Source organism: Lampris incognitus, chromosome 3, assembly GCF_029633865.1.
Source record: "Lampris incognitus isolate fLamInc1 chromosome 3, fLamInc1.hap2, whole genome shotgun sequence".
NCBI lineage: Eukaryota > Metazoa > Chordata > Actinopteri > Lampriformes > Lampridae > Lampris > Lampris incognitus.
The window spans coordinates 65,183,876-65,205,894 of record NC_079213.1 but is presented as its reverse complement, the minus strand read 5'-3'; the positions used below and the strand labels follow the sequence as shown (position 1 = coordinate 65,205,894).

Sequence of the window (22,019 nt, the reverse complement as noted above, 5' to 3'; positions counted from 1 at the left end):
CGCCAGCTGTGTACGGTACAGTACAGTACAGCAAGGTTATGAAGAGCTACCTATTGCTCATGGTAAGCAATACTTTTCACGACATGATATATCTATTAATTTTGGTTATTGGAGGGGCTACTCTCATACTGATGGGCTGCACACCATCTCTCACACGGTCCCTATTTAGAAGCGTAGCCCCGTTGTGACTGATGTGTCGTGTTACGTATATTGACCCACTCCATAGCTAGAGATGCTAGGTGAAAACGTAGTAGTGACCTACGGTCAATTTCTCCCACATTATATAGCGGTTTATTATGGATATGTGCACATTAGAGGATGTAACTGAAAGTATGAATCATTACAACAATTCTGGTATGGTGTCATGTCGATTTATTCAGTTATTCTATCATAAAACTAGGCTACAATTTCGCTAGCTTGCTTGCTGTTGCATTGAGCGCCAGCTGTGTACGGTACGGTAAATATGTGTATTGTAAATAGTTACAGCCTACTGCCTGTGACGTCATTGTCAGCTCTGGAAACCCAGGTTTTTTTAAGGCAGCTTATACGACGGTCGTCGGATCGAATCCCGTCCGAAGTGTAAAAAACATAAAAGTTTTCTGACGTCGTTTCGACAGCTAACAACGCATTTATCAGAAAGATGCCGTTGGTCGTACTTTTCCTTTCTTTTTCTCCTTTTCCTCCCCCTTCTCCTCCTCCCTTTCTTTTCTTCTCCCCCCTTCTTCCCCTTTCTTCCCCATCTTTACCTGGACGAATGTCCCCCAGCCTCCTCATGAAGATTTGACCAATCAGTTCAGAGGCAGGCGAGGGATGTTGATGCGGGCGTTGAGGTGAACATACAACGCGAAGCCTATACGATCGACAGTCTCAATTCGTTCGAGCTGTCAAATATATAAATCCAGTTTGCCGTAGCATTGAACGCCAGCTGTGTACGGTACAGTACAGTACAGCAAGGTTATGAAAAAAAACCTGGGTTTCCAGAGCTGACAATGACGTCACAGGCAGTAGGCTGTAACTATTTACAATACACATATTTACCGTACCGTACACAGCTGGCGTTCAATGCAACGGCAAGCAAGCTAGCGAAATTGTAGCCTAGTTTTATGATAGAATAGCTGAATAAATCGACACGACACCATACCAGAATTGTTGTAATGATTCATACTTTCAGTTACATCCTCTAATGTGCTCATATCCATAATAAACCGCTATATAATGTGGGAGAAATTGACCGTAGGTCACTACTACGTTTTCACCTAGCATCTCTAGCTATGGAGTGGGTCAATATACGTAACACGACACATCAGTCACAACGGGGCTACGCTTCTAAATAGGGGCCGTGTGAGAGATGGTGTGCAGCCCATCAGTATGAGAGTAGCCCCTCCAATAACCGAAATTAATAGATATATCATGTCGTGAAAAGTATTGCTTACCATGAGCAATAGGTAGCTCTTCATAACCTTGCTGTACTGTACTGTACCGTACACAGCTGGCGTTCAATGCTACGGCAAACTGGATTTATATATTTGACAGCTCGAACGAATTGAGACTGTCGATCGTATAGGCTACGCGTTGTATGTTCACCTCAACGCCCGCATCAACATCCCTCGCCTGCCTCTGAACTGATTGGTCAAATCTTCATGAGGGGAAGATATGGGTGTTACAATTGGCAGAGGATGTTGATGAATGTTGATGGTACCGAAATGTGATTTGACAATAAACTCAACGTCGCTCAACATTATCAACATTTCGCCCGGTCGATCCGCCCGCAGTAGGCGGCGAGGCGCATTTTCCTCGATAAGTGACACATTTCACGCATAAATATCGGAGAACTACCGGAGTGGGTTATGCGCCCAAATATAGGCTATAGCCTAATAAGTTGAAATTGGTTTAGTGTCGAAAGTTTCCACATGCTTTAGCCAACCTGGACTTTGTGAATTCGTTTTTGTGATATAAAAATAGAAATCGTATGATTCATTGTCTTCTTAATAATCTGCCCTAAATAATGCATTATTGAAAATGCACTTTTTTTGCGCCAAACAGCGTCAAACCTGCTGACCGGGGAACATAGGACCTTTCTTTATAAATAGGGTCCTGTGTTCCCCGGGGCCCTAGGGGAACATAGGACCCTTTTTATAAAGAAAGGTCCCATGTTTCCCTGCACATACAAAACGGGGAACATAGGACCCTTTTGGGGAAAAGTGGGGAATATAGGGCCCTCTGTATACAAAAAGGTCCGATATTCCCCGGTCTCATACAAAGCGGGGAACATAGGACCCGGGGACTATAGGACCCGGGGACTATAGGGAAGACCCCCTAAATAACACCACAAAAATATTGCTTGAAACTTTTCTAATCTAACAAAACACTGTGAGAAAAATAAAAGTTTCTCCACTCTAACCCTAGTTAATGGTCACGGTAATTTGCATATGAAACCGATCGTTGGTTTCCGTCATTATGCCACTGTATGGTTTATAAGGGTGGGGGTAACTGCAGTCAGTTGAGACTGAAGAGGTCACTGAGATGAGTGATGAAATGTTTCTCTCCATAAACACTGTGTCCAGATGAACTGATTCACCTCTCTGTGATTAACGCCCTATAAGCATCTATTGCATCTATAACGCCCATACTTTCCTATAATGTGTTTTACAACGACTAACGGCTATGGCTGAAGACTGTGAAATAGCACTGAAGTCTCATTATGCATCTCTACAAAACTTCAGCGAAACAAGTTGGCTATGATGTATTATGACATTTGACAGATAAACTAGCTAATGATGACATATTTATAATGCATAAATCCGTTTTAAATTGACATAATGTATCATAAAGGTGGATATGAGGTGTTGTGAGGGCGTACACATGGTTATAATGAATCTTACAATGACTTATAGCTACACTTATAGGGCGTTATAGATGCTTATAGGGTGTTATAGATGGAAGCTTCATAGAAAGTGTTACCGAATATTCTTCCTCAAGTATAATCAGAAAACGTGGAGCTTGCTAGATTTCGTTTTCTGTCGAGCAAAAAGTTTTTGCCCGAAATGACTGATGGTTCCAGTTTGCCTCCTGTTGCATCCTTCACAGTGTGACTATTGGGCATGTTTGTATTGTCGATTCTGAAATGACATATTGTGCCGTCGAACCGACCAGTGAGGCTCTCCTGTGACGTGTCTGATAGTGAGACCTCTGACTGGACGGAGTGCTGGACACAGGAGAACCTGACTGACCTCTGCTGTTTTGACGCGGATGGGTCAAAGATTATCCAGGTCAAACTCGGCACCGGTCCCTCTCCGGCTCCCCTGAGCAGAACCTTCTACACCGAGCCCTTCACTGTCAGCAACAGCAGTGAGTCCATTTCTTTCTCTCATCCCTTTTCTCTTTCTTTCTTGGTAGCAGATGCTCCCTCGGTTAGGAGATGGCTTTATTTGTAGATGCTAAACAGGTTGCAGGTGACTTGTTTGGTTTTAATGAGAAGGGGAATTGACAGGTTCAGCGCTGCTTTTACCTGCTCTGCTCTCTGTAATATTACTCAGTGAGCATTAGCTTCCATCAAATGGAGAAACAGACAATACATTACCAAACCCTTCAAGGCCGTGTCTCAGCACATACATGGAGGTCTTACTGAGGTAGCAATAACCGCTCTAGCCACTTCAGTCTGTTGTAGTTGAGACCATTAACACGGTTTTGCAATTGCGTCTGTTAAAGGCAGCAGTATTCAGGTTGCCTTCGATGTTCATTTTAGTAGCCACGTTAGAAATTATGAGTCTACGCTCACTTCATTAAAGCTACATTTACATGCAAACAATTGTCCCATATGATGTTTTCCATTGTGTGCATATGTATAAGACAACAGCTAATCCACAAACATCCATATCAATGAGACTTTTTTATTTTGTAGTTTCTCCTGAGAATGAAAATGATATAAATCACTGTTTTACATCTCCGCTAGCTGACATTGTTTATATGTTGTGTGTGTGTGTGTGTGTGTGTGTGGGGGGGGGGGGGTCTGACATGTTTTTTTTTGTGATCAAATATTTTTTATTTTATCATTTTTTAAACAAGACACACAAATGAACAATAATGCAAACAAAAACCCACCCACAAACGAGAAAAAAAAGGGAAAAGAAAAGAAAAAAAAACTACAGAAAAAATTGCAAAAAAGAAACAGCATACAGTACTCGGTCAGTGTTCAGTTAATAAAGTTCTTCAACTCAGCGGCCACAGAATTCCACATGTCTATAGTTCCAGCCCTTGCTCCATGGATCCTTGCTGTCGAGAGCTCCAAATATACAATGTCCAGATATAAGAGGGACCAATGACGAGATGACAAATCATCTGGAGCTTTCCAACGCATAGCAACCATCTTCTTGGCTGCTGTGAGTCCCGCAAGCAATATGCGCTGCTTGATTAGTGGTACATGTAGTGCAGAGAAGTCATTTAGAAGTAATACCGCAGGCTCAGCGGGTACAGTAATCGACAAAAATTGGGACAATTTATCAGCAACCATTTCCCAAAACCCTTTCACCCTTGGACATTCCCAGACCATATGAAAGAAGGTTCCAACCACATTCAGTGAACAAAATGTACAGTTTGGGCTATCAGCAAGTTTCATACAAAACCTCTGTCGTGGGGTGCGATATGTCCGATGTATACAATTATAGTGTATCTGCTGATGATCTGGATTCCTAGACGCTAAGAGAATACTAGACCACACCGTCTCCTAACAGAACTCAGTATCCAGATCGGGCACATCTGTTCTCTAAATTGTGCCCAGCGCAAGGGGTTTGTATGTTCTTTCCAGGATAAAGCCATACAGCACAGAAACTAAACCCCTAGTACTAAGCTTTTCACTAATTATTCTATAAAGTGGATGCACTGGGAGAGAAGAGAGCCACGGCACCCCGTGAGCCTTCATGGAAGCCCTCAACTGAAGATAGAAAAAAAAAAGACCAGGTCGGTAAATCATATTGATTCCTGAGATCCTCAAAAGAACGCAGACCACGGTCATCACACAAATTACCAAGAGAGTGTACACCCCTACTGGACCAGCTATTATGCGGGATAGGACGACGATCAACTAGGAGACCTTGGTTGTAAAATATAGGAGAGCAAACGTTCCACTTAGCGGTGATCTTACATGCCGACTCCACAGATCTCCAGACCGCAACCAGGTGTGATATAATGGGGCCAAATCGTTTCCTACACTGGGCAGTAGAAATATTAGAAAACAGTAAATCTGCTAGTCGTATGGGGTGAACCAAGTTTTCTTCCAAAGATTTCCACGCGACCTCTGCACCAGGATCGAGCCAGGTCGTAAGTGAACGCAAGGTGTAGGCCCAACAGTATTACTTTAAGTTAGGGAGCGCAACGCCACCATCTGATCTGTTACGATTCATGGTCGTGCGTTTGAGGCGAGGAGGCTTGGTCTTCCAGATGAATTTGGTAATCGCTGAATGGAGTTTATCCCAGTACCAAGGAGGGGGCGGAAGAGGGAGCATAGAGCTAACAAAATTAACCCGCGGCAATATATTCATCTTGACGATGGAAACCCTAGCACGAATGGAATTGGGCATTGAAGCCCATCTAATCATGTCCTCAGAGACCTTCTTAAAGGTCAAGTCGAAGTTAGATTTTGTTGTGACTGTCAGAGACGGAAAGATGTCAATCCCTAAATATTTGAAGTGGCTTACAATCGGAACAAGCGGGGGAAGTACGGCCGAACGCATGGCCTCGTTCAGGGGCAATAACGCTGATTTGGTCCAATTAATTCTGTAACCCGATAAGGAACTAAATTGGTCAAAAATATCCAGGAGAGGAGGAATTGATTTGGGGGCATCGGCTACATACAGGAGACAATCGTCCGCGTATAACGAAATAAGGTGAGAGGTACCATTGAGCACGAGGGGAACAACGAGATCAGACTGCCTAATAGTCTGTGTTAGGGGTTCCAGTGAGAGCGCAAACAGCAGGGGGCTAAGGGGACAACCCTGCCTGGAGCCCCTGGCTATATCAAACAAGGGTGAAGAAGTCTTCCCGGTTAGAACTCTAGCAGTAGGGTTAGAATACATCACCCTGATCATATTAATAAAGGGATCACCGATACCCATGGCAGCCAGCACAGACCAGAGAAAAGACCACTCAAGGCGGTCAAAAGCTTTAAGAGCATCAAGTGACAGCACAGCAGCAGGCGTTCTAATGCTAGAAGCTTTGTCAATAATGTGGAGCAAACGTTTGACATTGTCAGAGGCCAGCCTTGTTCTGATAAACCCAGTCTGGTCGCAGTGTACTAACTTAAGCATATAATTCTGGAGGCGGCCTGCTAAAGTTTTAGCGTAAATCTTATCAGCATTGAGCAGAGAAAGAGGTCTATAATTGCCACATTCAGTGGGATCTTTGCCTTTCTTCAATAATAATGAAATAATAGCAATATTCACATCCCTTGCGAGAGGCCCTTCATATCAAACAATATCATGTTGAGAAGGTGTGGACCCAGAACTTCCCAAAAAGTTAAATAGAATTCGGGGGGGATGCCATCACACCCAGGCGATTTGCCTCTGCGCATAGCCTTAACCGCCTCCTTCAACTCATCCAGAGTGACAGGAGAGTTCAGTGAGGCAGATTCCTCTTCTGTGAGACGAGGTAGTACGAGATTGTCTAGAAAATCTTTATGCTTGGCTGCATCTGGAGTAACCTCAGAGGCGTACAGGTCTACATAAAAGGACTGGAATACCTTGTTCACCTGCACAGGATCAGATTTGACTATGCCATCAGCATCCTTGACAGTAGAAATATCAACAAAATGTTCATTAGATTTCAAACGCATGGCAAGCAGATGACTCGGCCTTGCCCCATTAAAATAATAAAACTGCCTTGTGCGGTGTATTTGGAATTCAGCTCTTCGTTTAAGGAGGAATTTATTTCTTTTTTAACTAAAATGTGCTGTAAGGCTGTGCTGTCACTGTATTTGGCCTGTAACTGACTGTCCAGAGCGATGGACCTATTTTCAAGATCACAAAGCTTCCTAGCCCTCGCCTTACTTAGAGTCGAAATATATACTGTAGTATTATTCAAAATAAAACCCTTAATCGCATTCCAAAGAATCCTTGGGTCACCAACTGATCCGACATTAATAACTAAAAAGTCTTTCATAGCAGCCACAAACTGTGTCTTAAATGACTCATCATTCAGGAGGGAGGTGTTGAAGCGCCAGCGAGGGGCCTTGTTTAAAGAAGGGCGGATAGAGGCCTTAGCTAACACTGCTTTGTGATCGACAAGGGTCATGGGGACAAGTATAACATTATCAATATTTTGGAATAAGCCCTGCGAAACAAAAATATAATCGATTCTCGAGAAGGACTTATGCCTTGCTGAATAAAATGAAAAGTCCTTAGCAGATGGATTAAACCTTCTCCAAAGGTCCATCACACCCACCTCATCAGCCCACCTTACGAGTATATCAGAGGCCGCCTTTTGGTCATGCAATGCACTACTCCCTGACCTGTCCAGCACATTATTCATGACCGCGTTAAAATCGGCCCCCACAACGAAAGCACAATCGGAATATTTTAACATAGTGACAGTAAGTAGATTGAAGAGCAATACACTGCCCTTCAACAAAAACCTTAACCAAAGTTATCCTACCCGACTCGTCAGAGAAACACTCATTCACAACCATATTTAATCTGCGGCGGCAGAGTATCGCTACCCCTCTCGTTCTACTGTTTGCGCACGATGATGCCACAACCTTGAAATATTTATTAGCTAGTCCGTTCACATCAGAGGATAATCTGTGGGTTTCTTGTAAAAGGATGATGTCTGCCCCCCTCTTACGAACCACCTCCATCAGTGCAACACGCTTGCTATGGTGATTCAGACCATTGGCATTAAGGCTAATAAACGTTAGAAACGCCATGGGCTGAGAGTGTAAAAACGGCTGACTAGACAGACCATTGACCTGGCATTCGTCCGAGTGAAAGATGCATCAATGAAAACAGTAACAAAAAAAAACCCCCAACTAAACCCACCCACATAACATTAACCCCATTGCGCACACAGGCATAGAGATGTTCCTGCATTTCTCTAGGCTGTGACTGGTATGCAAAGCAATGCTTCTATCCAGCAAATCGACCAGAATTATATTCAAGAAACAACATGAAAGATAAGCAGTATATGAAGATAATTAGGCCACTACGAACAGTAGCCCAGAAACAACCATTGACAATAACATTAGAAGTAGTCCTACAGCCAGAGGGAGTGCGACCAATATTGAATTATAGCCTAATGGCTAGGCCTGAGTCGGGAGGAGAGAAAAAAAAACACTGTATTATGAAATAAAAATAATAATTGCAAAAAGCCTCACCTCCCCACACTATAAAAACAACATAAAAGATAGGCCTAAGCAGTATATGTAGATAATTAGGCCACAACGAACAGTAGCCCAAAAACAACCATCGACAATAAAATTCAGACGTAGGCCTACAGCCAGCGGAAGTGCGACCAATATTGAATTATAGCCTAATATATGGCTAGGCCTGAGTCGGGAGGGGAGAAAAAAATACTGTATTATGAAATAAAAAATAATAATTGCAAAAAACCTCACCTCCCCACACTATAAAAACAACATAAAAGATAGGCCTAAACAGTATATGTAGATAATTAGGCCACAACGAACAGTAGCCCAAAAACAATCGACCTTAAAAGTAAAACCATAGGCTATAGGCCTAGAGCCCAGGCGGAGGCGGAGAAAAGTGTAGGCCTATTACGAAAATATTGATAGGCCTAGGCTAATAAGCCACTAACCTAACCTTACTCAGTAATGAGTGTTTGGCCTATCACACAAACCACACTTCCATGGTAGGACACAGGAAATAATAACATTCAAAAGTAGGCTTACAGCCAGAGGGAGTGCGACCAATATTGAATTATAGCCTAATATATGGCTGAGTCGGGAGGGGAAAACAAAAACACATAAGCCTACTCAACAAAATTAGCTTAATGATAAATGTATTATGAAATGAATTACAGAAAGCCTCACCTCCCTACACCTTAGGCTAGATAAATAAACAGCCAGGTAGGCTATAATAATATGTATAATATCTATTATTAAACTGGCAACTTCTTCAGGACATTGAAGACGGCCTTAAAATGGCGCATAAATCTTATCCAAACTGGCGTCCAATAATGTAGGCTAGGCCTAGATCAGATTAATGTGTAAAAAAAAAAGCGACTAGATAGGCTAACATAGAAACGAAAAATATAGCCGTCTAGCCGACTACAAGTAGCACACAGACCTCAACTCAAGAACAGGGCACCTACCCCAGCAAAATTACACATTAGTGAACGGCATCAGACGTCAGTCCAGGTCCACAAACGAAGGTCAGTGGCAGCTAGCAGCGGAGATTAGCCGCCAAGATCAGGCTGGACCCAGGGCGTCCAGAAACCGCATGGCTTTCTTGGGGTCGGCAAAGACGTGACGCTCTCCGGGTTTGGGGAGCAGGACCAGACCGGCGCTGAAGTTGTAGTGGTATCTGAAGGAGGGGTGGTCCTGTCGCAGCCTCCTCCGAACCTCATCGAACTTGGCCCGTTTCTGCGCGTGGACGGTAGAAAGATCCGGAAAGATGTGGATCCGTGCGCCCTTGTATTTAAGAACACCCATCTTCCGCGCCTTCTCCAGAATATCCTCCTTCTCCCTGAAGGTCTGCAGGCAGAGCAGGTAATGCCTGTGTAACGACCCTCACTTGTGCAGGTGTTCGTGATAGAGATTCAGACCAGGGGTTCCTAACAGTGGCTTTTATTGCCTACATTCACAAATAAAACAACAATCCATGAGATTTCTGCTGCAACGCGACTGCATACAAGTCTCCAGCGGAGATGGTCTAGCTCTCTCGTGCATGAGCTAGCAAACAATGTTTCTCCTGGCTAACCTCATGCGTTGCATAGCATACTAAACTTACATGGAAATCAAAATGCACAACTCATTAATCTTCGTGTAAACAAAAGTACAAAACAAACCAAACAAAAGGACAGACAGCACTGGCATAGCGCACTGAGTGATCGTATAGTTTTAACATAGAAATTCTTGACTCTTGCAATATTCATAACCAAGTTCTTGCACATTTACATTATACATAAACCACGTACCTGCATTCACAAATAAAACAATCCATGAGATTTCTGCTGCAACGCGACTGCATACAAGTCTAAAATAGCATAAAAACCAAAATAAGAACAATGCTCTCCATAACGCACAGCGCAGCGTGGTTGCCGCCAAAATTATACTTTAACTCGGGTAAAACACTTACAAATCACTTTCTATCGTTACTTTTCAAGAGCATTAGTTAGTACAACTTATATGCATTTATATCCAACCCATAGTTTGCAAAGAAAAACATGTTCATTTATTAAAATATCAAATTATTCACGGAGTGCTCCCAAAGCCTGCTTACCTCCAGCGGAGATGGTCTAGCTCTAAGGTACGGGTAGCGCAAATGCCCAAAATGTGTCAAAGCGAAAGTAAATAGACAAACAGTCGCGCAGCCTCATATTTAACCTTAGTGAATGCGGTACAACATCTGGGGTTTACACAAACCATCAAAAAGCATTGGATTACAATAACATGTTAAAATACAAATTTTGGGAGAATTCACTTTATCTGAGTGAGGTCATTTTCAACTCTGTTACACCTGGCCGCGGGACGATTCCCTTCCTCCCCGCTCCGCACGCGTCCCACACGATGAGCTCTCTCAACTCTGGGCAGAGTGGTCAGGTTCAGCATGTCTTTCAGGAACCTCGCAGCAAACTCGTGCTGCGGAGGCGACTCAGAACTCTCCGGCAGGCCAATGATTCTCAGGTTATTCCTCCTAGACCTCGATTCAAGATCAGCACAGCGTTCGGTCAGATATTCCACCTGAAGTTCCAATTTACCGATTTTTCCATCTCTGGTATCACCCTTGTTCTGGAGCTCGAACACGTCCGCTCGGTTCAACTCGACAGACTCCTCGCATTTCGTAATGGCGGATTCCAGCGCACGCGTCTTCTCAGAGAGGCACTTGTCCATCTGATCAAACTTGGCTAGAATCGGGTCAATGTGCCTCTTGATCTTCTCGTCAAACGTGTCTCTGAATTCTCTGACCATGTTCTGTACCTCCTCCATCATTTTGGCCAGCGGCTCAATCTGTTTCTGCTCTTCTCTCGACGAGCGGCCCGTCTTCCTTCTGGGAAGCGACTTGTTGCTAGCAGGTGCCTGGCTGGACCTGCTAGCATCGGAATTTTCATCCCCAGATGACATTCTTCGGCCAAAAAATCTAACAAAAAGTCGAAATACACTGCGATAACGTGAACCTGAATACGAATGTCAAGAATACAGGATTTTGCTCGATAGAAATATGAAATAAAGTCACGGGCCTCCGGAGCTCACAGCAAACGTGGCATTTCGCTCGCTGGCCAAACCGGAAGCCAGAGTAAGGGGGGGGGGGTCTGACATGTTGTAGTCAACCCTAAATCCAGACCTACAGGGGCACAATCACTGTCAGTGAATGGCCCCACACACGGAGGACGGTGTAGGTTATCACGCAGGCAGGAATTATGATGCGTCTGCATACTTACCAGTACCGGTCTGTTTGACACACCATGCAAACATTTTATGAAGTGTTAGCGGGTTGTTATTTAACAAGGCAGTATTTCAAGCCTGTAAAACCATAATGCATCGCTTTATTTAATTTCGGCTGTGGAGAGTTCAGCTGTGTGGAAGATGCCAATGCAGCAGCATGGGTGATTGTTTCATTATGAACGGAGCTCTGAAATCTATAGGTGGTTAAATATCAATGTGATTATCAGTATTACTATAGGTGATACTGGGGGGAAAATCTGATCCTAATTTTGGTAATGTTAGGTGGGCATATCCACCGTGACCTGATTAGCTCAATTTCTAGGTCTTAAGATTGGTGTGCAAAGACTAGATCTGGTTGCATTTGGTTGCATTTCCATAGCCAAGGAAATGGAACAAATACACTAAAGAGATGAACTGCAAATGGGAAGATCATGACTCCCAGCCATGTGTCTGTTTATTTGTGTGTGTTTTTAGTCAAAACATCCCCACCAAGACATCTGAGAGCTGTGTTGGAGACAGGCAGGTTGTGTTTATTGTGGGAAGCCCCTCTTCACATCCTGTCTGCTCACCTGCAGTACCAGATTAGCTACCAGCCAACAGAGGATGGCCCGTGGATGGTAAGACAACAGTATTATCAGCTGAGGCAAAATAACTGGCAAAAACCACCCACGTCTACCCTCAATATTACACCTAAACTCCTCCATGTGACCTTCTCCCTGCAGACATTGTCTCTGAAAGGTCCGGAGACGGAGACGTGTCTGGAGGTCCCGAACCAAAGTCACTACAGCGTCCAGGTCAGAGCCAGGCCTAATGGGTCCATCTATGCAGGCCACTGGAGTGACTGGTCACATAGGCTTAATGGAACTATTCCCAGTGACATTGGTAACAAAAATCACATTAATCATCTAATAAATTATATCAGTCATGTAATATATGCACTTAGAGGATGTTTACACCTGGCGTTAGCGTGCGTCTTGGGTGATCCGATCACAAGTGAACGGATCAGTACAGGTGTGAATGCACCCAGTGCCTCCTCAATGTGTCTTGAGATCTGATCCATCTGCTTCACAACAAAGTGGAATGGACATAAAGAAAAAGAGGTGCAGTTGGGATATGGGCGGATTTCTTTAATTTCTTTAATGAGCACCTCAAATTATGTACGACAACATGACGGCACATTGAAATGAGGCTGGAGTGAGCAAGGAGGTCTCAATTTGTTAAACGTGTGTTGCTTTGACTCCTCTCTCCTCATGTTTCTGTAGTGTTTACGTGTTTATTTATGTGATTGTGACACATCTATGCCACGGGGAGGGTTCAAGATGAAGGCGGACATGGTTTTAGGCATTTAGTTTAACAGGCTAACAGTGGTTAGCACTGTTGCCTCACAGCAAAAAGGTCCTGGGTTTGAACTCTAGGCCGTGCCAAGTCCTTTTTGTGTGGAGTTTGCATGTTCTCCCCGTGTCTGCGTGGGTTTCCTCTGGGTGCTCCAGCTTCCTCCCGTCAGCAAAAAGACATGCATGTTAGGGTTAATACTCCTGTCTGTGCCCCTGAGCAAGGCAATGGAAAGAAGAACTGGAGTTGGTCCCCGGGTCCTGCAGCTGCCCACTGCTCCTTTACAATATGATGGGTTAAATGCAGAGAACACATTCATTGTAACCTGTACAATGACAAAATTATCATCATCTTCTTCTTCTTCTACTCCTTCATCATCATTTAATAGTGCCTTTCATTTGTTCACTCGCATGGGCCGGTGCTCTCTGGTGCTAGAGCCGTTTCCTCGCTCCCTCCTTTCAGAGTGTGTGGCTCCTCTTTTCTCCCTCTAACTTCAGCCCTGTGTTTCACCCAGGACCAGGACCTGCCTTCACTGCAGTATATAAGGGACTGGTTGTTAGTTTGACACACCTCGCGTCTGCTCTTCCGCGAGCTACGCCCCCCTCTCTCCGCTTGCAGCCGAGGCTAAGCCAGAAACCCCTACCACAGAGATGTATGTGTTTATTTGCAAAAAGAGCAGGGAAGTGAAATCTGATCACAAGTGGTGACTCGAGACGCATTCTAATGCAAAGCGTGAACTGACGTACTTAGAGCTGTCCAGCTGTGATTGGATCACCCAAGACGCATGTTAATCTACTACTACTACTTTTGGCTGCCCCCATTAGGGGTCGCCACAGTGGATCATCCGTTTCCATTTCTTCCTGTCCTCTGCAGCTTCCTCTGTCACACCAGCCACCTGCATGTCTCCCCTCACCACATCCATAAACCTCCTCTTTGGCCTTCCTCTTTTCCTCTTCCCTGGCAGCTCCATATTCAGCATCCTCCTCCCAGTATACCCAGCATCTCTCCTCCACACATGTCCAAACCATCTCAATCTTGCCTCTCGTGCTTTGTCTCCAAACCGTCCAACCTGAGCTGTCCCTCTAATATACTCATTCCTAATCCTGTCCTTCTTCATCACTCCCAATGAAAATCTTAGCATCTTCAACTCTCCCACTTCCAGCTCCACCTCCTGTCTTCTCGTCAGTGCCACTGTCTCTAAACCATATAACATAGCTGGTCTCACAACCATCTTGTAAACCTTCCCTTTAACTCTTGCTGGTACCCTCCTGTCACAAATCACTCCTTACACTCTTCTCACCCACTCCACCCTGCCTGCACTATCTTCTTCACCTCTCTTCTGCACTCCCCGTTACTTTGGACAGTTGACCCCGAGTATTTAAACTCGTACGCCTTCATCTCCTCTACTCCTTGCATCCTCACAATTCCACTGTCCTCCCTCTCATTCACGCATATGTATTCTGTCTTGCTCCTACTGACTTTCATTCCTCTTCTCTCCAGTGCATACCTCCACCTCTCCAGGCTCTCCTCATTCTGCTCTCGCTACATATCACAATGTCATCTGCGAACATCATAGTCCATGGAGACTCCTGCCTGATCTTGTCCATCAACCTGTCCATCACTATTTCAAACAAGAAAGGGCTCAGAGCCGGTCCTTGATGTAATCCCACCTCCACCCTGAACCCATCTGTCATTCCAACCACACATCTCACCACTGTCACACTTCCCTCATACATATCCTGTACCACTCCTACATACTTCTCTGCAACTCCTGACTTCCTCATACAATACCACACCTCCTCTCTCGGCACCCTGTCAAATGCTTTCTCTAAATCCACAAAGACACAATTAACTCCTTCTGGCCTTCTCTATACTTCTCAGTCAGCATTCTCAAAGCAAACATGGCATCAGTAGTGCTCTTTCATGGCATGAAACCATACTTTAGCTCACTATTCAATTCAATTAAATTCAATTCAATTTATTGTCATTAAAAACAATGTGCAGGCACATGTTAAAAAGGAAATAAAGGCTGCAGCTTCACCAAACAGTGCAAGACAGACATACACAAACACAGTATAAGCTATAAACAGATGAAGACCAAAAGCAAAAAATAAATTAAAAAAGAACACGAGTACAAAAATATTTAAAAATATCCACAGATGTTCAGCGGGTAGCCAGGTTCAGGTGGGCAACAGCTTGGGGAAAGAAGTTGTTTTTGAGCCTGGTTTTGCAGGCTTTGAGGCTCCTGTAGCGCCTCCCAGAGTGCAGGGGGGAGAACAGTCCATGGTTGGGTTGGGTGGGATCTCTGCTGATGCTGAGACTCCTTCGAAAGCAGCGTTTGTGATAAATGTCTCTTATGGCTGGGAGCTGGGTACCGGTGATATGCTGGGCCACCTCGATGACCCACTGCAGAGCTTTCTGGTCTACTGATGTACTGTTGCCGTACCACACTGAGATGCAGATGGTCAGGATGCTCTCTATGGTGTAGTGGTAGAAGTTGGTGAGAATTTGGGGGATAGACGGGCGCTCCTCAGCTTCCTCAGGAAATGCAGGCGTTGTTGGGCCTTTTTCACAAGGGCCTGAGTATTTGATGTCCAGGAGAGTTCCTCGCTGAGGTGGACTCCAAGGAATTTAAAGCTGGAGACATGTTCCACTTCCACCCCATTGATGTGTATGGGGGAGTGGCTGCAGCTTCTAGACCTCCTGAAGTCCACGATCAGCTCCTTCATCTTCTGCACATTGAGAACCAGATTGTTGGTAGTGCACCATATTGTGAGATGCTGAATCTCGTCCCTGTAGGCCATCTCATCATTGTTGGAGATATGGCCAATGACTAAGGTGTCATCTGCAAACTTAACTATAACATTTGAAGGGTGAGTTGGCAGGCAGTCGTGGGTAAAGAGGGAGAAAAGGAGGGGGCTCAGAACACAGCTTTGAAGGGCACCTGTGCTGAGGATCAGGATGGAGGAGGTGTGGTCATCTAACCTAACAGACTGAGGTCTGTTGGTCAGGAAGTCCAGGGTCCAGTTACAGAGGGAGGGGTTGAGGCCAAGGGAGAGGAGTTTGGTGGTTAGTTTGGCGGGGATGATGGTGTTGAAGGCAGAGCTATAATCTATAAACAGCATCCGGATGTATGTGTTGTTAAGTTCAAGGTGGATCAGAGTAAAGTGCAGGGCCATGGTAATGGCAACCTCCGTAGACCTTTTGGGATGGTAGGCGAACTGATGTGGGTCAAATGTGGGGAGGATAATGTTTTTGATGTGAGCCAGAACCAGTCTCTCAAAGCACTTCATGGGAATGGGGGTGAGTGCTATGGGTCGGTAGTCATTAAGACATGTGGTTGTTGATTTTTTGGGGACAGGAATGATAGAGGTGGTCTTAAAGCATGCCGGGACTATGGATTGGGATAATGAGAGGTTACAATCCTTTTCTCCTTCCTTAGTGTCGAACCTCTCATACAACTCACCATATACCTTTTCCTTTGCCTTTGCCACCTCTCTCTTTGTGTTATGCTCCATCTCCTTGTACTCCAGTCAACTTTCTTCATCTCTCTGACTATCCCACTTCTTCTTTGCCAACCTCTTCCTCTGTATACTTTGCTGTACTTCCTCATTCCACCACCAAGTCTCCTTGTCTTCCTTCCTCTGTCCACCAAGTACCTTCCTAGCTGTCTCCCTCACTATTTCTGCAGTGGTTGCCCAACCATCTGGTAACTGTTCACTACCACCTAGTGCCTGCCTTTACTCATCCCTGAACTCCACACAACAGTCTTTCTTCTTCAACTTCCACCATTTGATCCTTGGCTCTGCCTTCACTCTCTTCCTCTTCTTGGTCTCCAAAGTCATCCTACAGGCCACCATCCGATGCTGCCTAGCTACGTTCTCCCCTGTCACCACCTTGCAGTCTCCAATCCCTTTCAGATCGCGCCTTCTACATAAGATATTGTCCACCTGTGTGCACTTTCCTCCACTTGTATATGTCACCCTGTGTTCCTCCCTCTTCTTGAAATATGTATTCACCACAGACATTTCCATTCTTTTCACAAAACCTACCACCATCTGTCCTTACACATTTCTCTCCTTGACACCATACCTACCCATCGCCTCCTCATCACCTCTGTTCCCTTCACCAACATGTCCATTGAAGTCCGCTCCAATCACCATGTTCTTCTCCTTGGGTACCCTCTCCACCATGTCATCCAACTCACTCCAGAATTCTTCTTTCTCTTCCATCTCACACCCAACTTGCGGGGCATATGCGCTGATAACATTTATCAATACACCTTCGATTTCCAGATTCATACTCATCACTCTGTCTGACACTCTCTTCACCTCCAGTACACTCTTGACATACTCTTCCTTCAGAATTACCCCTACCCCATTTCTCCTCCCATTTGCATCATGGTAGAGGAGTTTGAACCCACCTCTGATGCTCCTGGCCTTACTCCCCTTCCACCTGGTCTCTTGCTCACACAGTATGCCTACCTTTCTTCTTTCCATCATATCAGCCAGCTCTCTCCCTTTACCAGTCATAGTGCCAACATTCAAAGTTCCGACTCTCACTTCCACAAACTTACCCATCCTCCTTTCCCGCTGCCTCTGGACATGCCTTCCCCCTCTCCTTCTCCTTCGCCCAACCATAGCATAGTTTCCACCAGCACCCTGCTGGCCAACAGTACCGGTAGCAGTCATTGGTAACCCAGGCCTCGATCGATCTGGTATGAAAATTTGATTTATGATCTGCATATTTGATTTGGCATAGATTTTATGCCAAATGCCCTTACTGACGCAACCCTCCCCATTTATCCGGGCTTGGGACCGGCACTAAAAATGCACAGGCTTGTAGCTCCTCTGTGGCTGGGTTCCAAGACGCATGTTATTACCAGGTCTAAATAGCAGAACTTAACAGCATACATAATAAGATCACATAAAGCGTCCTATGGAGACTACTTAAAGTGTTGATGGTATAGTATAGTATAGTATAGTATAGTATAATTTACTTTGTGATATAATGTAAACTTTTCTTTTTTTTTACTTTGACATTAAAAAAAAAGCAATCCAATACCTTTCAATCCCTGATAGGATATAGATATGATCAATATGAATGTAAATATCCCCTACAGGTTTCCTGCTCATCGCTTGTATCCCTGTCATCATGTTGGTTATGGCTGTTGTCATCATCTCCTTGTTCAGCAGGTACCTCAGGTGGGATCCTTTTCTGGTCTGCCGCTTAAATGTAGGACATGCATACGGCAATTATAACAATCAGACACCATTAAAATATTTTGTTCCCAGTGTAGACCTAAGTTACTTGATCATCATGAGAAATGAATAAATAGATAAATAGCTGTATCATTACCTCTTAAGATGTTGTGTAATAGGTATCATCTAACATTTCCTCAAGGCATATAAAGTATATTTAGTGGGGCTTCACATATCGTATAAGCCCATTTTTGTGTGACAATATCATTTCAAAACATTGTCAAGAAGGTCCTATTGGGAAAGCAAAACAGGTTTACTTTTTATTCTGAGATCCAAGTAAAATATTTGATTCAACTGGCATGGAAAAGAAATCAATGCCAGGAGAATCAGTTCTGGAAAATATTTACCCTTTACTTTTTAAGTTGCATCACTGAAAAAAGAATAATAAAGAAAAAGTTGAGTCATCATTTTACTCATATTGTCTTGTTTGGCTTGAATTACGTTTAACAAGATAAAATTGTGCACCTCATTTGCAAACAAGCTGTGAATGTACAGCGTTCTAGTGACACACCTTTCTATGAAACCTTCACTTCAACTTGTATTCTCTCCTAGTACCCTTAAGCAGTATCTGTGGCCACCAGTTCCCAACCTTGACAAGGTCCTGCAAGGCTTTCTGACAGAGCTCAACAGAGAAACATGGGTAAGTATGTTAATCCCAGTACAACTGCCTCAACACACAGAAACGAGTCTGATACAGTACTGGGGCACCGTTTGGGGGTACTGCAGCAGCTATGGGGCTCGCCAAGTGAGTGACAATACGAGTCGCACACAGGACGACATTTAAGCCAAGGATAATGACATAATATTGAAAATGCCTGTGGAATGTGCACTGTAAAGATACTTTCATAAAGCTGCATTAGCAATTTTAGGACAATATGAAATTTCAGATTGTGCATCACGTTGGCTTTGAGCTGGTTATCAGAATGAGAAAATGAATGACTTCATGCCAGCTATTGGAGCAGGTCTACCTAACCACCACTATCTAATCCGAGTCAGGGTTTCAGATTCGGGTCATTTTTTTATGGTGGCAGTATGTATATTATGTATGGATTATTGTTTTTACCTGTATGTATTCATTTATATGTTGTTGGACCACCATCTGTATCTGGCACAGTGGCCCAGTGGTTAGTACTGTTGCCTCACAGCAAGAAGGTCGTGGGTTTGAACCCCAGGCCATCCCAGGTCCTTTCTGTGTGGAGTTTGCATGTTCTCCCCGTGTCTGTGTGGGTTTCCTCCGGGTGCTCCAGCTTCCTCCCGTCAGCAAAAAGACATGCATGTTATGGTTAATACTCCTGTCTGTGCCCCTGAGCAAGGCAATGGAAAGAAGAAATGGAGTTGGTCCCCAGGCACTGCAGCTGCCCACTGCTCCTATACATTAGGATGGGTTAAATGCAGAGAACAAATTTTGTTGTAACCTATGATGACAATATAAAGTGGCTTTCTTTCTTCTAAAGCAGGTTGCCCCTCGAGGTGGACATTAATGATTTTTTCACTCGCTCCTATAGGATCCCTCGCTCACAGCCAAGCAGTGCTCAGAGGAGACCCCTGCGTCTCTGGTGGAGGTCATTTCGGAGGAGGAGGTGTCAGAATTAGAGAAGCTGTCGAGGGATACCGGCCAGCTCTTGTCCCCAGCGAGAGGCTCCTCCGGCAATGAGCAGGTCGACGGGGGGCTTAGACTGGAGGTCAGTCCAGACTACGTGACGCTGAGTTCCTACAACGTTGTCCCCGGTCAAAAGGGAAACAAGTACATCTACGAGCAGTTCAGGGAGTGCGAAAGCCTGGCGGTGAGAGGAAAGGTTCTTCCAATGGCCGGTCGCTGCTCTTGCATTGGCCGGTCCTCCCATTTCCCATCATGCATCAGCACCGACATCCTCAACCATTCCTACTTGCTGCTGGCCAAGTCAGTGGACAGACTGGACTACCGGGCTTCCACCTCATCGCAATTGGGCAACATTTACACTAATTTGGAGTGTGCAGCCGGTACAGATCGCTAATCTCAAGTCTGAGGTCACATTGTGTGTGTTTTCAAGCAAAGTAACTAAGAGATCAACAGATGTTTGTGTCACAACAGATGTAGGAGATTTTATTTAGCCTCCCATTTAGATGTATATATCAAGTGGTAAATGAAATACATATATACCCATTCACCACCACGTTCTTTAAATGTAAATGTATGTGTAAATAGTATATCCATTTATGGTCTCCTCTGTTTTTATAACAAAGTATTAACAGCTCCTCTATGACTTATATGACTTTGCTGTGGGATTCACGTCACCGGACAGCATCTCTGTATCATTTGGCGCCTGGTGAGTCTCAGACATGCATCATATTATCTTCCCTGTTCCCTCCCACCTCTATGCTGTCTAATGAAGTCGAGATGTACAGCATAGAACGTATAGAAAGGGGGTTTATTTGATTCATATCAAAACTGAGATGTTACAAAGCGTACCCCCCCCTTTTCTCCCCAATCGAATTTGGCCAAGTACTCCACTCTTCTGGGCCGTCCTGGTCTCTGCTCTACCCCCTCTGTCGAGCCCGGGGAGGGCTGCAGACTACCACATGACTCTTCCGATACATGTGGAGGCGCCAGCCACTTCTTTTCACCTGACAGTGAGGAGTTTCACCAGGGGGGGCGTAACATGTGGGAGGATCACGCTAATCCCCCCAGTCCCCCCCCCCCCCCCCGATCAGAGGAGGCGCTAGTGCAGCGACCAGGACACATACCCACAAGCCGGAGGTAACACAGGGATTCAAACTGGCGATCCCCGTGCTGGTAGGCAACGGAATAGACTGCTACGCTACCCGGACGCCCACTAGGTGGATTTAAAGCACCAGAGTGCGCAGGACAGTTTCTTCCTACAGTTGGCAGAGTTTTGTGAGTTGATCCAGGAGAAAAAATTGGTCAGAAACATGTCTTTCAAGAAAAACGCAATATAAATACACGGTGTACAAACGAACAAACAAACAAAAACCTTGTGTTCATAGTGTTGTAACATTAACCAAACAGGGATAAGATGGCTTGATGCACGTCTGTAAAAACTGCACATATTTCTGTGTATATTTTCTCTCGTTTCCTGGATTGTGAACTCGAGGTGCTGTTTAAAGACATCACAAGGGTGAGTCCAGGCGACGACACACAACTCAAAATGCCATTGGTTAAAATTCTGCTCATGAGCTCTAATTCCAGGGTCCTCCGTTTCACTTGTACCACCAGGGTCTTGATGTATACTGTCTGCTAAGCCAGACATATATATATATACACTACCGTTCAAAAGTTTGGGATCACCCAAACAATTTTGTGTTTTCCATGAAAAGTCACACTTATTCACCACCATATGTTGTGAAATGAATAGAAAATAGAGTCAAGACATTGACAAGGTTAGAAATAATGATTTGTATTTGAAATAAGATTTTTTTTACATCAAACTTTGCTTTCGTCAAAGAATCCTCCATTTGCAGCAATTACAGCATTGCAGACCTTTGGCATTCTAGCTGTTAATTTGTTGAGGTAATCTGGAGAAATTGCACCCCACGCTTCCAGAAGCAGCTCCCACAAGTTGGATTGGTTGGATGGGCACTTCTTTGAGCAGATTGAGTTTCTGGAGCATCACATTTGTGGGGTCAATTAAACGCTCAAAATGGCCAGAAAAAGAGAACTTTCATCTGAAACTCGACAGTCTATTCTTGTTCTTAGAAATGAAGGCTATTCCATGCGAGAAATTGCTAAGAAATTGAAGATTTCCTACACCGGTGTGTACTACTCCCTTCAGAGGACAGCACAAACAGGCTCTAACCAGAGTAGAAAAAGAAGTGGG

At 44.5% G+C, this 22,019-nt stretch overlaps 1 protein-coding gene across 1 annotated transcript in view; it reads left to right on the top strand.

Moving 5' to 3' along the window:
- Nucleotides 1–21,446, top strand: part of mpl (MPL proto-oncogene, thrombopoietin receptor) — a 33,395-nt gene extending 11,949 nt beyond the window's left edge. The window contains exons 7-12 of the mRNA XM_056276768.1: nucleotides 3,154–3,348; nucleotides 12,086–12,228; nucleotides 12,334–12,493; nucleotides 18,066–18,147; nucleotides 18,757–18,844; nucleotides 19,710–21,446. Coding sequence (XP_056132743.1) covers nucleotides 3,154–3,348; nucleotides 12,086–12,228; nucleotides 12,334–12,493; nucleotides 18,066–18,147; nucleotides 18,757–18,844; nucleotides 19,710–20,198 — 1,157 coding nt within the window. The 3' untranslated portion in view covers nucleotides 20,199–21,446. The remainder of the gene's footprint in view (nucleotides 1–3,153; nucleotides 3,349–12,085; nucleotides 12,229–12,333; nucleotides 12,494–18,065; nucleotides 18,148–18,756; nucleotides 18,845–19,709) is intronic.
- Nucleotides 21,447–22,019: the final 573 nt, after the last annotated feature.